This window comes from Pyxicephalus adspersus, chromosome 5 (assembly GCF_032062135.1).
Source record: "Pyxicephalus adspersus chromosome 5, UCB_Pads_2.0, whole genome shotgun sequence".
In the NCBI taxonomy this organism is placed as follows: domain Eukaryota; kingdom Metazoa; phylum Chordata; class Amphibia; order Anura; family Pyxicephalidae; genus Pyxicephalus; species Pyxicephalus adspersus.
The window spans coordinates 1,677,128-1,695,941 of NC_092862.1; the positions used below are offsets into that span (position 1 = coordinate 1,677,128).

The window sequence follows — 18,814 nt, forward strand, 5'->3', positions numbered from 1 at the left end:
GGTAAAGGTCTCAACACTGAACCCTGGGGTACACCACTAATACCCTCAGACCATTCAGAGTATGAATCATTAATTACAACTCTCTGGATGCGATCTTTAACCCAGTTCTCTATCCATTTACAGACTGACTTTTCTAAACCTATCAACCCTAACTTGCATATTAACCTCCCTAACGGTCTAATTCCGTCCAAATTACCATACAAAAAGCATTACATTTTTTTTGCATGGAAATTTATTTCACATTGTAATTCTTTGGCAGAACTCGCCGAAATATTTCCAATATTTCATAAATTTATTAATAAACTTTAAATAAAAATCACAAAAATCTGTTAAAAAAAAGAAACATGTAATATAAGTGTACAGTAGCATATATAATATATATATATATTATAATTATATATATATTATATGAACATTTTTTTTGTATTGGACTCAATACAGTTTTTTTGTATTGAATCCAATACAAAATATTTGAATTTCCCACCGATCTGCCTGCCCACACCGTTGCATGCACCGATGTCACCGGGAAACCCCAGAGATCGTCTCTGCATTGGGCAGCTGAAGATCAGAGGAGCAGGACGTGTCCCCAGGACCTGCGGGGACCAGCAGGAGAATGGGGGACAACAACGGAGCAAGGTAAGTATTTTTTTTTTAGGTTAAAGCTACCCCGAGCATGACTCTGGATTACCGCTATTTGTAGGTAAAATCCACCACGAGTCACATTTGGGATTACCACTAGGGGGGTTACCCGTCTGTGGGGTGTCAAATGTGTCCAAGTACACTATATCAACTGTTACTCTACTGTCTCCCTCTTTACTTACTTCCTCATAAAAGTAAATTTGTTTGACAACTTCGTTTTTTCTTGAAGCCATGCTGACTATCACTTGTAATATTATTTTTTAGCAGAAACTCCTCTATGTGGTTCTTTATCAAACTCTCTAGGACCTTTCCAACTATGGACATTAAACTAACCTGTCTGTAGTTACCTGGTAATGACTTTGCTCCCTTTTTGAAGATAGGAATCACATTGGCCTTACGCCAATCCATGGGTACCTTGCCAGTGACAATGGCTTTGAAATATCTGAGCTCAGCTCTTTGAGGACACGTGGATGTAATCCATCGGGTCCTGGTGTTTGTCAAACCTAATTTTGCTCAGTTGTTTCTCAGTCATATCAGTTCTTAGCCATTGTGACTCATTTAAGGCAGTGACATTGCTATTATGAATTTGGACTTGAGCTCTGCCATTTTCCTTTGTGTACACAGAGCTAAAAAAGTGTTTAGTAAACCCGCTTTTTCTTTATCCTCAGTTACCAACCCAGTGACATCCTTTAAGGGGCATACATGCTCACATTTGATTTTTTGCTAATAATATAAGGAAAAAAAATTGGGGCTTGCCTTACTTTCCTTTGCAATCTGTCTTTCATTTTGAAGAATTTTATCTCTTTTTTACATCTTTTGTTGAAACGATGAACCTGATCCTTCATTTTTATATTTTTGGAATGCCCCTTCTTGTTCCTTATGGCTTTTTTAACATCAGCTGTGAGCCACAAAGGTTTTAATTTTAGCCTCTTAAACCTATTACCCATTGGAATATATTTTTCAGTGTGCTTTTATAGAACAGACTTGAAACATTCCCATTTCTGTTCTGTGTTCTTTGAGGACAATATTGTCTCCCAGTCCAAGTCACAGAGAGCCGCCCTTAATAATGGAAAATTTGCTCTCTTAAAATTAAATGTTTTTATCTTTTCTGTTTTTGCTTCCTGTTTACAGCTTACATTAAATGAAATCATATTATGGTCATTGCTACCCAGATTCTCTTTTATTTGCACATTTGTTACAAGTTCTGAATTGTTAGAAAGAACTAGGTCCAGCAGAGTATCATTTCTAGTTGGGGCTTCTATAAACTGTACCATAAAATTATCTTGTATAACATTCACAGATTTCCTCCCTTTTGCTGTTCCTGTAGTACCATTACTCTAGTCCAGTGATTTTCAACCACTGTGCCGCGGCACACTAGTGTGCCATGAGAGATCTTTAGGTGTACCGTGGGAAATTATCTAATTACCATTGTCGAGTGTCTGTGCTGTAGTGACTGGCAGAGTAATGTAATACTCTTCCATGTCAGTGGGTGGCAGTAGGTAACAGTTTTCTTGTTTATTCTTAGAGACAAAAGAATTAGCTACAGAGTGTCATTTTGTAACATTTTTGATTTGTGGTGTGCCGCAGGATTTTTTCAATGTAAAAAAATGTGCCGTGGCTCAAAAAAAGTTGAAAAACACTGCTCTAGTCAATGTCAGGGTAGTTAAAATCACCCATTACTACCACTGTCCCAGCCTGTGCACCTCCGGGGGTATTTCTAGGCCCCATGGTAATTGCATGCTATGCTATGGCTATGGTTTAAAATTAAATGCATTTTCTATTAAAGAATATCCATGTTGATCCTGCCACAGCTAGCGTACTAAGCAAACATTGCGTTTGTTAGCTGCAATATATATATATATTAGCATTATTATTTTTATGTATTGTTACATTACTGTTATGTGTTAACGTGGTCCCGGGTGGAGTTGGATTACAAATATGTTTTGTGATGTGGATAAAAACTTGTAAATAATGTCCTTGCTGGTTATAGATACACAGAATGATATTGCATGACACACAACTCAGATTACCAATTATTTCAATCACAGAGGACTGCAGACACTACTCCTTTGGTGCTACCATTGCTTTAGGGTTGTTGTACAATCTATTGCTGGTCATCTTAGAGGATGGGTACTCAGCAGGATGATTTGTGCTGCATGTGGGACTTGTATTTTTTTAAATGACAGATAAAAGAATGAGCCCTTCTGTTCTATAAATAGGGGAGGGGGAGGATGAGCAGCACCCTGCTGTGCTCTCCTTCATAGTAATGTCACAGTCATTCTTAAACGATTGTTCATCAATACACCACATTAAATTGATGGTCAGGGGACATAGATTTTAATCTCGAGATTAGCATGACCATTCGGAGACAATTATCTGATGTGTGTATGTAGCTTAACCCCTTACACTGGTAATGAAAAAATGCCCCCAGGCCGGTGTAGTCCCCTATTCTACATTGCAGGTGGATGGAGATAAAAAAACATAAGAATGGTGGTCATTGGAAGACGACTCTTCATTTTCCTTTCATTTGTAATCGGTTGTGAATTCCTGCTAACATTTGTATTAACCTTATGATTGTGGACCTTATTTTAATTTTTACATGGGGGCCAGCTGTAAAAGGACCCTTTTATATTTGTAGTCAATGGAAAAGGCCTATATGGGTGATCAGTAGGAAGAATATTCCATTTTGCTTGATGGTCAGTGGGAATCAACACCACACATTGGTGGACAGTATATTGGAAGAATATCTAATTTCCTTGGTGGTTAGTGGGAAGCAACACCTCACATTGGTGGTCAGTAAGAGCTTGTCCCTGTACATTGGTAGTCAATGGATAAGGGACCTATTACAAAAGTGTTAAAGGAAGAAGGGTCGTCTGACACTGGCAACTAGTAGAGAAGACCCCTTACATTGGTAGTCAGTGGAGACTCCTTTACATTGGTAGTCAGTGGAGACTCCTTTACATTGGTAGTCAGTGTAGACGCCTTTACATCAGTGGTCAGTGGAGACTCCTTTACATCGGTGGTCAGTGGAGAAGGTCTTTATGATACTGGGGATGAGTATGAAGACTATTCCATTTCCTTGGTGGTCAGTGGGAAGCAACACCTTACATTGGTGGTCAGAAGGAACTTGGCCTCCATTCATTGATGGACAAGGGACAAGGGGCGTGTTACAATAGTGGTAAAGGAAAAAGGGTCACCTTACAGTGGAAGCTAGTAGAAAAGACCCCATTTACAATAATAATCAGTGGAGGCTCCTTTACAATGGGGATCAGTGCAGAAGGCCTATATGATATTGGTGGCCAGTAGGAAGAACATGCCATTGCCCTGGTGGACAGTGGGAAGCAAACCTTACATTAGTGGTCAGTAAGAGCTTGGCCCCTGTACATTGATATTCAATGGATAAGGGGTCTATTACAATGATGATGAAGGAAGAGTCACCTCATAGCAGTGGCCAGTAGAGAAGACACCTTAAGTTGGTAACCAGTGGAGGCTCCTTTACATTGATGGTCAGTGGAGAAGGCCTATATGAAGTTGGTGGACAGTAACAAGAATATCCCATTGCCTTGGTGGTCAGTAGGATGCAACACCGTACATTGGTGGTCGGTGGGCGCTTGGCCCCGTACAGTGATGGTCAATAGATAAGGGGCCTATTACAATGATGATAAAGGAAGAAGAGTTACCTTACAGCAGTGGCCAGTAGTCAGAAGGGCTCCTTTACATTGGTGTTCCTTAAAGAAGGAGCCTATTACAATGGTAGCAAAGGAAGAGTGGCCACAATACAGAAAACCCCTTTACATGTGTAGTCAGTGGAGGCTCCCTTAAAATGGTGGTCTTAGAAAAAGGGCCACAGTACATTTGTGATCCATGGAGAAAGGCCCCTTTACATGGTGGTTCTACTGATTATAAAACATAAAACAGAACTTTTATTACTAGTATCTGAGGTCCTCAGGGGCTGGCATTTAAAAGGCTCAGAGTTGTTTACCTTGGTAACCAATCAAATTTGCCTCCTGTTTGGCTGAATAGATTTCAAACCACACAAAGGCTAATAAATATGTATTTTATCAGTATTCAATGAATGATATTATCTCTATTTATCACTTTTTGCTCCCAGAGGCAACAGAAGATGTGACTCCATTGTTGACCGAACCACCCACCTCAGAAAACAAGGAAGCCTTATGTGAAAAATTGCTGAAAAAGTTGAAGATGCTTATTTCTGAATCCCCAGATGTGACACCCACTTTTGTTGATTCTCTGACTAAATTAAGTTTGGGCCAACTAAAGCTGCTGGAGAAGTTGCTGCAGTCAAGCGAGAAGGAGGAGTCACAGATAAACAACCAACCAACAACCACTGAACCGAAAAACACTCAAAAGTTCGAAAACTTTCACTTGATGAGAATAATTGCAAATACTGTACCAGCTGCTTCAAAAGCACCTAATATTAAAACTACAACAACCACAAAGCCAACATTCATTATTACTAGCGCTAACAAGAACAATATACCACCAGCTGTTATTCAAGCCACTCCTACCAATAAAATAGCAACCAAAAACACAAGTACTATCAAAACTACAACCAAAAAGCCTTCATCCACTACTACAACTACAGCTAAAAAGAAAAATATAACCTCAGTCATTCCTACCAGGAAAACTACGACCAAAACCAGAACTACCACTAAAACTACAACCAAAACCAGACCTACCACTAAAACTACAACCAAAACCAGACCTACCACTAAAACTACACCAACTACAACTAAAACTACCACTAAAACTACAACCAAAAAAACAATTACCACACCAACCACAACCAAAACCCGACCTAGCACTAAGATGACACCAACTACCACAAAAACGACATCAACTACTAAAGCTCATATAACCAATACAACGACACAACCTACCATATTAAAATCAGAAATGGAAACTGCAGCTAAACCCATAAATGTAACATGCAAATTTATTCCTAAATATATACCTGACACTAACAAATTTAGGAGTGCATCCTTTAACGTTATGAGTACGGTGGGGCAGGTAAAACATACAGATCCTGCCATAGTACGTCTCATGAAAAGGTCACCTACCTCTAATGCTATAGATATGTCCACTCAGAAAGAAAATGCTGATGTTGGGAAGTTATACGCGTTTGATGTTGATGAAGGAAGTAGAATAGTCCAACCCACTAAAAGACCACAAAAAATGGCTACGAATCCCAGTCAGTCCAATGCACCGAGGCCAAGCCCTAATGAACAGTGCCAACCCATGACGGTGTGCCATAATTTTACCTGTCTGTCTTATGGGCCTTTGCGTGACCTACAGCAGAAGCTCTTCAACATTATGAGTAAAGCTTTGCAGGAGATGATGGAGGAAGTAGAGGTAACCAATAGGGATGAGCGGTTTTGCCAAAATCCAATTTACTGAAATTTTTGCCTAAATTGGGACGTCACAGTAAAATTAATTGGGGAGGATAGAATTAGAAAAATTCTTTTAAAGGCTAATAAAGGTGTGGGGGAGCTGGGCAGTGCCATGGGGCACATACAATCTTTGTATTAGTATATACTATTCTGAAATATTATTCCGTAAGTAGAGAATCTTTGCATACACAAATCCTTTAAGTAACATGCTTTGGGGATACCTTGAAACTAAGTAATTTTTACTTTTTTTTATTAAAAAAATGTGATTCCCATGAAATTTCACCCAGATTCTCATCCGGACATTCAGCCTGGGTGGCCAGGGAAGGTGGGGCGGTGTGCTGCTTCCCCTTGCTGCACTATATTAGGCCACATGTCTTCTCCTAACATTGGGGGGTCCCAGTGTCGAGGGACATGGTCTCACCCCACATCCAGTAAACCAAAAAGGCTGGGAAGGTTTGTTGAAGTTGCCTATATTGGAATTTGTAAATCCCCTCTCCTAGGGTGGTGGCCCTAACCATACCCATAAAGAATAAAATGGAAACAACCATGGTAGTTGCATACCATGAAAAAAAATAGAATTAAAAGGCACTTCCAGGAAAATACCCCATGGGCAAAAACATATTTCCACTGCAAAAATAATTCTGCTGAAATGGGCCGCTCATCCCTAATGGCCAATCAGAAATGATGCTCCTCCTCCGATGGTACTGATCATTATTCTAGTGAATAGGAGCACAGAAAAATTTTATGTTATTACCGTAGATAGTACAAGCTTCACTTCACCTAATAAAATTTAAAAATGTATAAATTGACTTGAATTGTGTTATTGTAGAAATTCTTATTTTTGGTAATTATTTTAGGTAATTGTGCATGACAAACAAGATTTTGGGAAGCCAGTGTGGGGTTAGACAAGAAAATGAAATGAATGGTATGAGAAAACTTAAGGAGGGTGAGATCTGCTCACATTGTATCATTTGCGCAGATTGCAATCATCCCAATGCAAAATCACGTGCAAACACTTTAATACGTTTTCTTCAATAACAGAATTCTAGTTTTATAGTTTTTTTTTACTGTGGATAGATGTTTTTTTTTACATTTTTGGGGAAAAGTCATTATTTATTATTCTCAGGCTGGGGAAGGTCCTTGGCCAAGTTGTATTGTGCAGTGTAGACTGTGGGGAAGTAAAGGTCCTGACTGTGCTCTCTGGCAGGGATATCTGGAACACAAAACAAACGAAACAGATTCTCAGACTGAGCTGAATGAATGATATGGCGGATGAGCCCTTTTATTTGGCAGATACTTGCAACCCCATGGTGGGGAGCTCTAGTTGTTCCACTTTTATCATCTCCATATGGAGTTGGTAATTGGTCAAACCAACAGGTTTGCAAAAAGGGAGCATTGGCTGTTCCTGGGATGTCCTAGAGGATCCAATGAGGGACCTGCTATTAAAACCATGAGGGTTTGGGGGTGTGAATCCCTGCACCCTAGAACATGAGGGGGTCAAAGACAGTAAATCATTAATGATGAATATATTCTAATTTATATTAATTTATATTCGTTATAACTCCCATCATAACCATTTGCCAGACCCTTATGGCTTTGTATTTTGCAATGGCTGAAGTGGGGATAGAAAAGCTGGCTGGGGAAATGCTGTTAGGATGAGTTGTGGCTTTATAGAATTTTGTCACCTTGTCCTGAACTTTCTGTATTTGTTCACATGACATTTCATAGCTGGAAGATTTCCTCTTCCAAATGCTGTTCTTGCAGGTCTGAGTAGCTATATAATACTCGGCAGGTCAATGAAGTTTCTCCTACCAGGTCCATCAGCCCAACACTTTAAAATTTTATTAGTACCGTCCAAAGGGGCAAATGCCCACCAGTCCTACTGAGACAACAGTAGCACGGAAAACATGTCTGGAAACATTTATTGAGAAGATTTAGAACATGAAACCTGAAATTCCAGCATTTCTGTTTGGTGATAGTAAAACATGCTACATCACGTGAAGAGGTCTACAGATCCCTAATACTGAGCTAAAATATGTCCAGTGAACAGATTTCAGTAAAGCTTAGGAAATATGAATTCACTCATGAGATATAAAGAGGATGATCAACTATAGAATGAAATGATCACATAAAATGGTGTATATAAGAGTTTCTGGATGAAGCTTTGAAAGTCCCAAATAGGGTACGGCAAGAAACCAAAAACATTCCATGGCCCAGAAACACAATCCTGGGCTCCCAATGTTCCCAATTCAGTAACAAAATGTGTTACTTCCCTCTTCTTGGTTGTCTTTCTTTTTGGCCTAAGGCAGTGTTTCTCAACCAGGGTTCCTCCAAATGTTTCTTGGACTTCTTTGAGCATTGAGAAATGTGCCCCTCTCAGGTCAGTATATGTGACCCCAATGATCTTTGTGGCTATCTGTAAGGGTAACATTCTTCACAATGTCCAGCAATCTAAGAGGAATTCTTCCCACGGACCCCCAGACTAATAAACTGAGAGCTGTGGGTATAGTAATTATAGAAGGGGGGTCCTGGAGACCTGAAAGTTATTTCAAGGTTTCTCTTGTAAAAAAAGTTTGAGAAAGGCTTCCCCAAGGTACAGAATTCTCTGCCAAAAGAACATAACTACTAAAAAACTGGTAGCCAAGGATGAGCATAATTGAGATTTTTTTCCAGAAATTTTTATGAATTTTTTAAAAAAATTCCCCAGTTTGGTCAACAGAAAGATGGTTTTGGTTGTGTTTTAAAGGGCATTTGGTTTTAGCTTGCCACGGGCTTCCTCACTATCGGGTACCCTGTCTCCAAATGATGCTTTTCTTGGCTTGTTGGGCAGTCACCCCCTTGCCGACATTATCATGTACAACACAGGATCAATGGTCCTGCCATAAAAGTCCCAAAGGTCCACCCAAGGCTGGAGCAGGATCAGAGAAGAACGGCAGCTGCTGATGAAGAATAATTCGAGGCATACACCATGTGATTTCATAATAATCAACAAGTTGAATATAACACAGAAAAGTGGCCTGATTTCAATGTGATGGTTAACCAATTGACAACAAAGCCTTAGCCATGATGCCTATTGTTTTGATCAATTTGGCATTTTCATTAATATGATGTTTAGTGTATGAAGCTTTATGAAGGAATTTCTCTCCATATTTTCTATTTTACCATATGGGGAAGGCAGTCTTGAGTTCTGCTTTAAAAAATGGCCCTTGGGGGTTAGGGAAGCTTTTTTTAACAATTCTGAGCCAAAATAAGAATACAATGTCAGATAATATGGAACAGAAGAACCATAAAAATAATTTTAAAAATACACACACATACATATACATATATACTTGTATAAAACTGATCCAAATAAATATCAAGGTACCTACTTTTACCTGGAAAAAAATTAAGTAAGAAAAGAGAATAAACCTAGGGCATATAATGTGGGCATTGCTGAAAAGATTAAAAATAATTATCAGCTGAAAAAACATAAAAATCCATGCTAATTAATATTTGAAACATTCCCATTTTTACAGTATTTTGTAGTTTTTGACTTGCTTTTAAATAATCTTTTGTGCATTATTGTTGGCCACAAATAGATAGCAAGTAAAATAATTAAATCCAAGGGATCAGTATGACAGCCGGGAATCTTCAGATGGAGAGGTCAGCAATGCGTTTTCTTTCATTGTCTCCTCCCAACACATCAATTAGGGTGAAAAGATGTTTTCAAGGTGAACGTGGAGCTGAACCCCCAGAATATAATTTCCATGAGAACATTTTTGTTATATTTTGTAACTTTTATTTAGAAAGTATTTTGGCTCACATCAGTTTTGTACAATTTGGATTAAGGTAATTGCAGAAGTGTTCCTGTTCCAGATTGGAAGGGATTTATGGGGTGGGGAGTATGGGATGTGGGACGTTGGAGTTGAAGGGAAGCATGGTGACCCGGGGAGGGGAAAGGGATAGACCAATGTCAGGGGAATATACACGAGGACGCAGGTAGTAATAGGAGGTAATTCCTGGCAATTATCTGACCTCGGTTAAGCTACGTACACACGTCAGATGATTCTCAACAATCGGCCTAGGGCTGATATCGGACGACAATCTGGCGTGTGTATGATGCTCAACGTCTGTGGTCCGAACAACTGTCCTGGCGATTCCACGGACAAGGAAGGATCACAATGAAGGGAGGAGAGCACAGAGGGGTGCCGCTCCATCGCTCTTCCCTCTCCATAGAGGTGTTGTATGTACAAGATTCATTCATGCATCGTGCAATCGTTTATCTTTGGAAAAGATCATGAAAGATCGTTCCCAACAACAACAATTATTGCACATGTGTACGCAGCCTTAATGGGAAACTAAAGGGCCCGAGTGGTCCTGGCCGTGGGATTGGTGCACAGCTACAGCCAATCACAGCACACAATGGGGGGAGATATGGTACAATAATGGGTGGTAAAGTTCAGTTCCAAATGCAATAATTATCATTCACACCAATCCACATGATGCTTTAATATTTTGCTTTGTTCAGTTCTGTATTTAGGTGGGCAATGTTGTAATGGAGGGTGGGTAAGGGTTGGGGAGAGGACCCCTGAGTTTTTCTTTTTGTGTTTTGTTATGGAGATCCAATACTTCCTATTGCTGGGACACAACAGAAAATAAAAGGAGATTCCCTCCAGGACTGTTGTCCCGATAACAGGATCTGAACAATTCCATTAATACATTTGGGTTTTTTGGGGCAACATTTTTGATTTCCCAACACTTTCTGTAATTCGCCATTCGAGTCATTTGCAAAGAATCTCACCAATGCAAATAAAGGGGGGCAAATAAAGAAAAGCTTTGGGTCACAAGTTCTGCCATCCCCCAAACCAATGGAGGCGGCTGAATCAAAGCATGAGAGTTTTTCATACACGTGGCCCATCAATTCCTGCCGGCTATGTATGTGAAGGTGGGTGGAAAGTCGTTATATTAAGATGGCGGGTCGAGCGCTATCGAGGGCTCAGCACAGATACATAATAATGAGGAGGGCAATGAAGGATAATGAGGAGACAATCCGGGAGCTGTGAGTGGCTGAACATCCTCCATAACACTGCGTCTTGGTATCATCATAAAGGTCCAGGTCACAGGCCGTCTTTGTTGCACATCCCGCCATGGTGATGGACTCTGTGGATAGACAAAAGTGGCGAATCAGCTTTTGACATGACTAGAATTAGCATGGTGGCTCAGAGGTTAGCACTCCAGCCTTTGCAGCGCTAGGTCCTAGGTTTGAATCCCAGCCTGGACACTATCTGCATGGAGTTTGCAGGTTGTCTGTGTGGGTTTCCTCCCAAAAACATGCAGTTAGGTTAATTGGCTTCCCCCTAAATTGACCATAGCCTACATTAACCACATATGACTATAGTAGGGACATTAGATTGTGAGCTCCTTTGAGGGACAGTTAGTGACACTATGGACATTGTACAGTGCTGTATAATATTATTGTGCTACATAAATACTGTGTAATAAAATTAGATACCTGAAGAAGAATCTGCTAATATTTTGTTATTCTTGGTTCCTTTACCCTTCCATCCTGTGTTGGGGAAGGTGGTCAATTTGGAAAAGTAGGCTTGCTTAAGTAAGTTGCCTTGGCATACAGAACACCCTAGGTTAGGGCTGGGATAGTGGGCCTAATATCTATTGCATGTAATTGGGCGAGAGGGCAGGGCAGTCAGGCATTGATGTGATGCTCTCCATGGGGCAATAGTACTGGCAGAGGTGAGTGTTTTAATTAAAAAATCCCCTTGGTACTCACCATTGTCCTCTAGGATTTGGTTGGAGTAGGTGAAGCACTGGCTCTCGCTGCCGCGGCATTGTACAGGTTTGTTCTCCTGGCACGAGGCTGACGTGAGGTTGAAACATCCCATGCAGGTCAGGCCATTCGGAGACTCTTCATTGATCACTAAGAAGAAAAAAATTGAATAGAAATGATCTCACGGCATTTACTGAAATGATGTTGTTATGACAAAAAGATGAAATTCAATCTTCATCTCAGCTATCATCAATATTATACTTTGTCTTCCAGAGTCAAGTCCCAACTTGTGTGTTATAATACTCGGAAATCCCAAAAATGAATGCAAAGCCCTGAGATCACAAAAGTAAAGATCCCTTTTTTTGACAACCCCTTCAATCCCGGTGATTGAGAAGAAAATGAAATCAAGATGGAATAATATTCATAGAAAACAGAAAACACCAACACATAATACCATGCAATGACAAGCTGCAATATATAAAGCTAGTAAAGTACTTTCTTGTAATAAAAGAGGAAACTGCAGAGATGGAGACATAATCCTGCCCCTGTACAAAGCATTGGTCAGACCACGTCTGGAATATGCAGTCCAGTTTTGGGCACCAGTTCACAAAAAGGACATTGTGGGATTGAAGAGAGTGCAGAGAAGGGCAACTAAACTAATAAAAGGAATGGAGGAGCTCAGCTATGAGGAGAGATTAGCTGAACTGAATTTATTCCCCCTTGAGAAGTGACGTATAATGGGGGATATGATCACCCTGTATAAATATATAAATGGTCCATATAGAGAACTCTCTTCCCCATTATTCACTGTGATGTCATTACAAAGCACAAGGGGGCGCTCTTTGTGTCTGGAGGAAAAGAAGTTTAAGCTCCAGATAAGGAAGGGATTCTTCACTGTAAGGTGTGAAAATGTGGAATCGCCTCCTTCAGGAAGTAGTTTCAGCGACTACTATAGATTGCTCTAAGAAAAAGCTGGATGATTTCTAGAAGCACAGAAAATTACTGGGTATTAAGGATTTAAAGTAAAGAAAACAGAGACTGCTGATCCAGGGAACATCCGATTGTCTCACGGGATCAGGAAGGAATTGTTTTCCCCTGTTGGAGAAAATTGAACCCGGTGACCTGTTTTTTTTGCCTTCCTCCATGTCTATAGGGTTTTATATCTGGGATATGTTTATTTCCTTAGTGGTCCACCTTGATGGATTAATGTCTTTTTTGCAACCTTATTATATTAGTATGCAGTTATTTTATTTATTCCCTACCCATCTACCATTTATGTGGCTTTTTTATTATTAATATTATTATTATTATTAATAATAATAATAAACAGGATTTATGTAGCGCCAACATATTACGCAGCACTGTACATAAATAGGGATTGGAAATGACAGACTAATACAGACAGTGACACAGGAGGAAAGGCTTCCCTTTTACCCCAGTCATCTGTCAAGCCTGCAGCTCCATACTGGATCAGTGTTTGTCAGCCAGGGTTCCTCCAGAGGTTCCTAGATCATTGAGCATTGCTCCTTGGTGAAAGCCTGGCACCTGTACAGCTACCCCCAACATTGTACTGTAATAGAATCCCAGTATATGGGCAGCAGGGTGGCCCAGTGGGTAGCACTTTTGCCTTTGTATGGTTGGAGAGTGCTATGGAAGTGAAACGTTCTTCCCCTTTCCCTGCTTTTATCTATGAAAGCTTTTCCCAGCTACAGCACTTTTTGCAAGGGTTGCAAGTGGAAGTTCAAATTGAACAAGAAGAGGACAACACTGGAACCCCTGGGACTGTCATTATATTTAGGCATCAAAGGAAGGTGGGGGGGTCTGAAAGGTATCGGCCCTCACCTGCAGGTCTCGGCGGCATGCAATTGTTACCGGTGCAGCATTTGTTGCTGGTCACCATTCTGGTGTAGGGGGTCCTCAGGATGATGACATCTGAACAGTGGTCCGATCTCCCGCAGGCCCTCATAAATACCCAGGTGGGCACTGAAAATATAAGAGGCAAACTTAAATCTGCAAATGTAAATCAGGGAAAATTTGCTTTTTACGGTTTACCTGGACATAAATCTGCCAAATAAAGAAATTTGGCTGCAAAATCTGACAATATTCAGCAATTTGAAAATCAATTAATGTTCAATTTTTTTATTTTTTACAAATTATTTTTACTTTTAGAAGATATTAGCTCTGGGAACATTTATGGATAGATATAACTGTGCCATAGTAGGCCAAAAGTCATATTTTATCATGATGATTGATTTGCTTATATTCGTCTTGTCTGCAGTCTGCTCCTTTTTAATTACAGACCTACCCTCTTGGGAGCAATAATGATCTTTGTGTTGCAGTGCACTGATTTAACCACTGGAGATCACAAACTGCTAGAAGCAGACATCCTCTGCAGCTTTGCTCCTCCTCCATCCCATGTGATTCCAAGCAGCCATTTGTAGAAAGCAGATATCATATAAATAGGAACCTCTTCCTATCCTGGTTCTAAATCTTGTTCAGGAGTGGTGTTTGTCATTATATAACCAAACCCATAGGGGGCGTCTGCTTGTAACAGTTTGTCTTCTCCAATGATCACATGATCAAGTGGCTTGCAGCAGATCCACTGCCAATTGGGCACTCATCTGACACAGCGGACCTGATTTATTGAGGCTCCCCAAGGCTGGAGAGGATACACTTTCATTAGTGAAGCTGGGTGATCCAGCAAACCAGGAATGGATTTGGTCCAGGACTGACAACATTTGCTAACAAATAGCAAATGACTTTTAGGAAATCTATTCCAGGTTTGCTGGATCACCCAGGTTTACTGAAAAAGGAAAGGAGCATTACATTGTGACATGCAGGGGAAAGTATTGATAAGGACTATTGGTCACCTGAGACCTTGTAATCAACATGCAGATTGAATATAACATTTAAAGATTCAGTAATTTTACTGCTGACTTACCTCCCTCAAGAGTTCCAGGATACGCGGGGTCTATTAAACATAACAATAAAACAAAACAATTATATAAATGAACCAATATTCCCAGCAAAGTTTCCCACAATCAATTGTGTTTTACAATAGAACACAGAGAGAACAATTATTATGCCATGACACCCTGCACTGTGTTTTCTCTATCTTCTGGGTTTAATGATGTTGGACGTCAAGAATGAGGACATCTTGTGGTGAGGAAGAGATACCGCAATGGACAGCTCTGGATTAGGAGAGGTTGTAGCATCCAAAATGGCTTCAGAATCTTATTAAAGGATTGGCAACACTCACCTATCTGATATTGTACCAGGCTGGAGATACACACGTCAGACCCAGGCTGGCATTCCACAGACTCTCCCGTGCAGGGATTTCCAGATAGGTCCTTACATTCATAGCATTTCAATGCATTACCTGAAAAAGATGAATATTATCAATTTATATAGTGATAGAAGCAGTTCTAATAGTCATGGCTTGTCTGCATTTTATTTGTAGCCAGATAATGGTCTCCTGTTCTAAAGCTGCTTTCCTAAATAAGACAACCATTGTATGAACCTGCAATTATGAAATCTTCTTTCTGGTAACATGTATGTGAAACATGAGGCTGTCAGGGTTACAGGTAGGAGAAGTCTATGACAGGTGGATGCAGATACTCTGTCACTCTCTCCTACAACTCCCATGTTAACATATCAAATCACTCAATATCCTCTCCAATATATACACTCTATTGGATACAAAAACTTCTTCCTTCTTTTTGGGAAAAAAGTACTACTTGGGATCTCTTCTCCCTCGGGGACAAATACCTATAAACCCCTTCACTTTGAGAATTAACAGTTTTTATTAAGTTTCTTGTATAAACACCATTCAAGTATCTCAACCATTTATCCTATGCATAATAACATTAATAATAGATTATTAAGTATCTGTTGCGTCTCACAACCTTACCATCATCAATATATCCTTCAGCATATAATCTACTATCAATACAAGTCTCTATGAAGTCCCCTGATGAAGTCAACATGGAGAAACGCGTCGGGTTTTAGAAGTACTTATTGATTATATTTTGCTATTGATTATATAATAATATAATGAAGTGAATGCTGTAAACATTTTCTATCTGTGATTAGTAGTATCATGTATTAGCTATGAAAATTACAATATAAGTGTTTTTCATTTATACTTGTTCTTTTCTTTTCCTTACACACATATTTACAGAAATTGCAGTGAGGAAAATGAAAAAGTTGCTATTACTTTCATTCTCTCAAAGTCATATTACAATGCAAGTATTTAATATGTCAATTATGATGAATGTTATTTCTACAATATTTAGTAAATATAAAACGATTGTGCAGAAAGTGGTTAATTGATTCATTTAAAAATAGGATAAATGTTATTCTGGGCAACCTTTTTGCATTGAAAGAATGCATGGAAATCCAAGTGTCCTAGGGGTTGGAATATGATCTGTCTCCAGAGGGGGCGCTCTGTCCCTAAACAGGAGCTGTTCTGTCCCTACTGGTAGGGGGCTGTCTCCCTAGTGGGGAGGTGCTCTGCCCTTGGACAGAAGGGATGTTGTCCCTAAAGGGGAGGGGATTTGCCCTTGATGTGGAGACCCACTGTTCCTAGTGGGAGGTCCCTAAATGGGTGGTGCTCTGTCCCTACTGGGCTGCTGCTGCTGTCCCCGGGGCAGAGATAAGTTATTTCTAGCAGAAAAGCACTCTGTCCCTATTGGGGAGGTTCTTTGTCCCTAGAGAGGAGATTCCCTGTCCCTAGTGGGGTAGAATGTTGTTCCTAGTGAGAAGGTGCTTTATAGGAAAGGTATTCTGTCTTTAAAGTGGAAAAACTCTGTACCTATAAGGGAATGCTCTGCCACTTGCAGGTAGGTACTTTGTCCCTAAAAAGGAGTACTGTGTCTAGTGAGCACTCAGTCCCTAGCTGGGGAGGTCGCCCTGTCCCTAGTGGGGTTCACCCGCGGCTTATACTCCAGTCAGGTGCATGGGTCCCTCCGGAAAAGCACCCTCTGCCAGCCGATTCCCACCCCTGCCTATCCAGCCTAATCCTGGCCATCAGGGGTCGGCAACCCACGGCTCCGGAGCCACATGCAGCTATTGAGCCTCCTTGTTGAGCCGGGGTAAGGGGACACTTTAGGGCCGTTCCTGGTGGGGGCGGAGAACTCGAGAGAGTCCCTTGCTGATAGGAGTCCCGTGTTCCCGGGTGCTTAGACATAGGACACGGGCTTAGATGCAAAAGCCGTAACAGAGAGCCAGAAAAAAAGTAGTAAACTAAGTTATGTCAACTAATGATGCATAATTTATCAGATGATTATAATTTGATTAGTTACCAATCATAATATTATTCATCTGATTATTTATTATTACTACACAGTATTTATATAGCGCCATCATCTTAGGAAGCGCTGTACAAAGTCGATAGTCATGTCACTAGTTGTCCCTCAAAGGGGCTCACAATCTACCATAGTCGTGTCATTATTGTAGTCTAAGGTCAATTTTTTGGGGAAAGCCAATTAACTTAACTTAAAAAAATAAAGAAGTGAACTTTACTTGTAGAAATGAAACTTGCCAGTAGCTGCATCATTTCCCACAATTTTTTTCGGTTTTCCTGAAGGTTAAAATAGGTACCTTGGCTTATATTCGGATCAAGTTATAGTCGAGTATATACGGTATATTAAAAAGATACATAAAATCATATTGACCACTGTATCACACATTTTGGGTTTTTGTTATATTGATGTAACTATATATGTTTTACGCTTTTCACAGACCCCAGTGCGCTTCATCAAGACCTTTGAATAACAAAATAAATTCTAAATACCACAGACATTTACATGATTAGAAAATCCAAATATAAGTGTAATTTAATTTATTAAATCTAATTACTTACATCTATACAGCGGCTCCCATGGATTGCATCCCGAGGCAGTTCATTCTTAAGATACGTACACACGTCCAATGGTTCTCACTCAATAATCGGCTCCGGGCCGAAAATGGATGAGAATCAGGCGTGTACAGCGCCCGTCGTGCATCGGCCGAACCACCATCCTGGCAGATCCACGGATGATGGACGTCAAACAATCCTAATTCAAGGGAAGGGGGAGAGCACGCACCAGGGTGTCGCTCCGCCGTTCCCCCTCCTCATGGAGCACAATGGTCCTGTATGTACAGCTCTCATTCATGCATTGTGCAGTCCTTAGTCGTTGGAAAGGATCTTTCAGGATAAATATATCACAATATTTACACGTGCATTTGCAGCTTTAGAGGGGTATTTAAAGCAGACCAGACAACAGCGAAGTAACTGAAGGTGCTATAACCAATATATGGCATAAATGTAATTATCCATATGTCTAACTAGCTCCAAAAGTGATATTTATTCACAATTGGTTCCATATTGCCATCATCAATACATAAAACCCTAAAGATTAAAAACATGTTCACCTGTGAAAATAGTGCGTCTTATTTCCACTACCAAATACAAATTTGTATCAATATGTGTTAAGTGAACCAATCACCTGTACATATTCTCAATAATGTGCTCTTAGTATTCATTATATACTCAATTCAAAAAAAGTAATTAGTCAATAAATTAACTTATTCCGTGCTCTCCACCTCAAACAATAACAACATATGTCACCATAGATTTACCATCCAAAGTAATCCCTGCCTGAATGCTCATAAAAAAAAAACAAAAACAAAACATTTTGAATATATATAGAACATAAATAATTACAGTGATATAACAGACACTCAAAATGTGAGCCACTCTAAGAAAGAATTGCCTTGCTAATCGGGATGCGATCTATGGGAGCCACTGTATAGATGTCAGTAATGATTTATTAAATTAATTTACACTTATATTTGTATTTTCTAATTTTGTACATTACTGTGGTATTTAGAAATCATTTAGAAATCATTATGTTATTCATAGGTCTTGATGAAGCGGACTGGGGTCTGCGAAACGCGTAGAACAGATATGGTTACATTGATATAACAGAGACCCAAAATGTGTGATACAGTGATC

General features: G+C 39.9%; 1 protein-coding gene across 1 annotated transcript in view; it reads right to left on the reverse strand.

Annotated features, from left to right (window-relative positions):
• Positions 1-11,028: 11,028 nt before the first annotated feature.
• The window catches only part of LOC140331867 (phospholipase A2 inhibitor gamma subunit B-like), a 9,203-nt gene continuing 1,417 nt past the window's right edge, over positions 11,029-18,814 (reverse strand). The window contains exons 2-6 of the mRNA XM_072413202.1: positions 15,077-15,196; positions 14,759-14,788; positions 13,660-13,800; positions 11,821-11,967; positions 11,029-11,192 (exon numbers count right to left, since the gene is read on the reverse strand). Of these exons, the coding sequence (XP_072269303.1) occupies positions 11,029-11,192; positions 11,821-11,967; positions 13,660-13,800; positions 14,759-14,788; positions 15,077-15,196 (602 nt within the window). The remainder of the gene's footprint in view (positions 11,193-11,820; positions 11,968-13,659; positions 13,801-14,758; positions 14,789-15,076; positions 15,197-18,814) is intronic.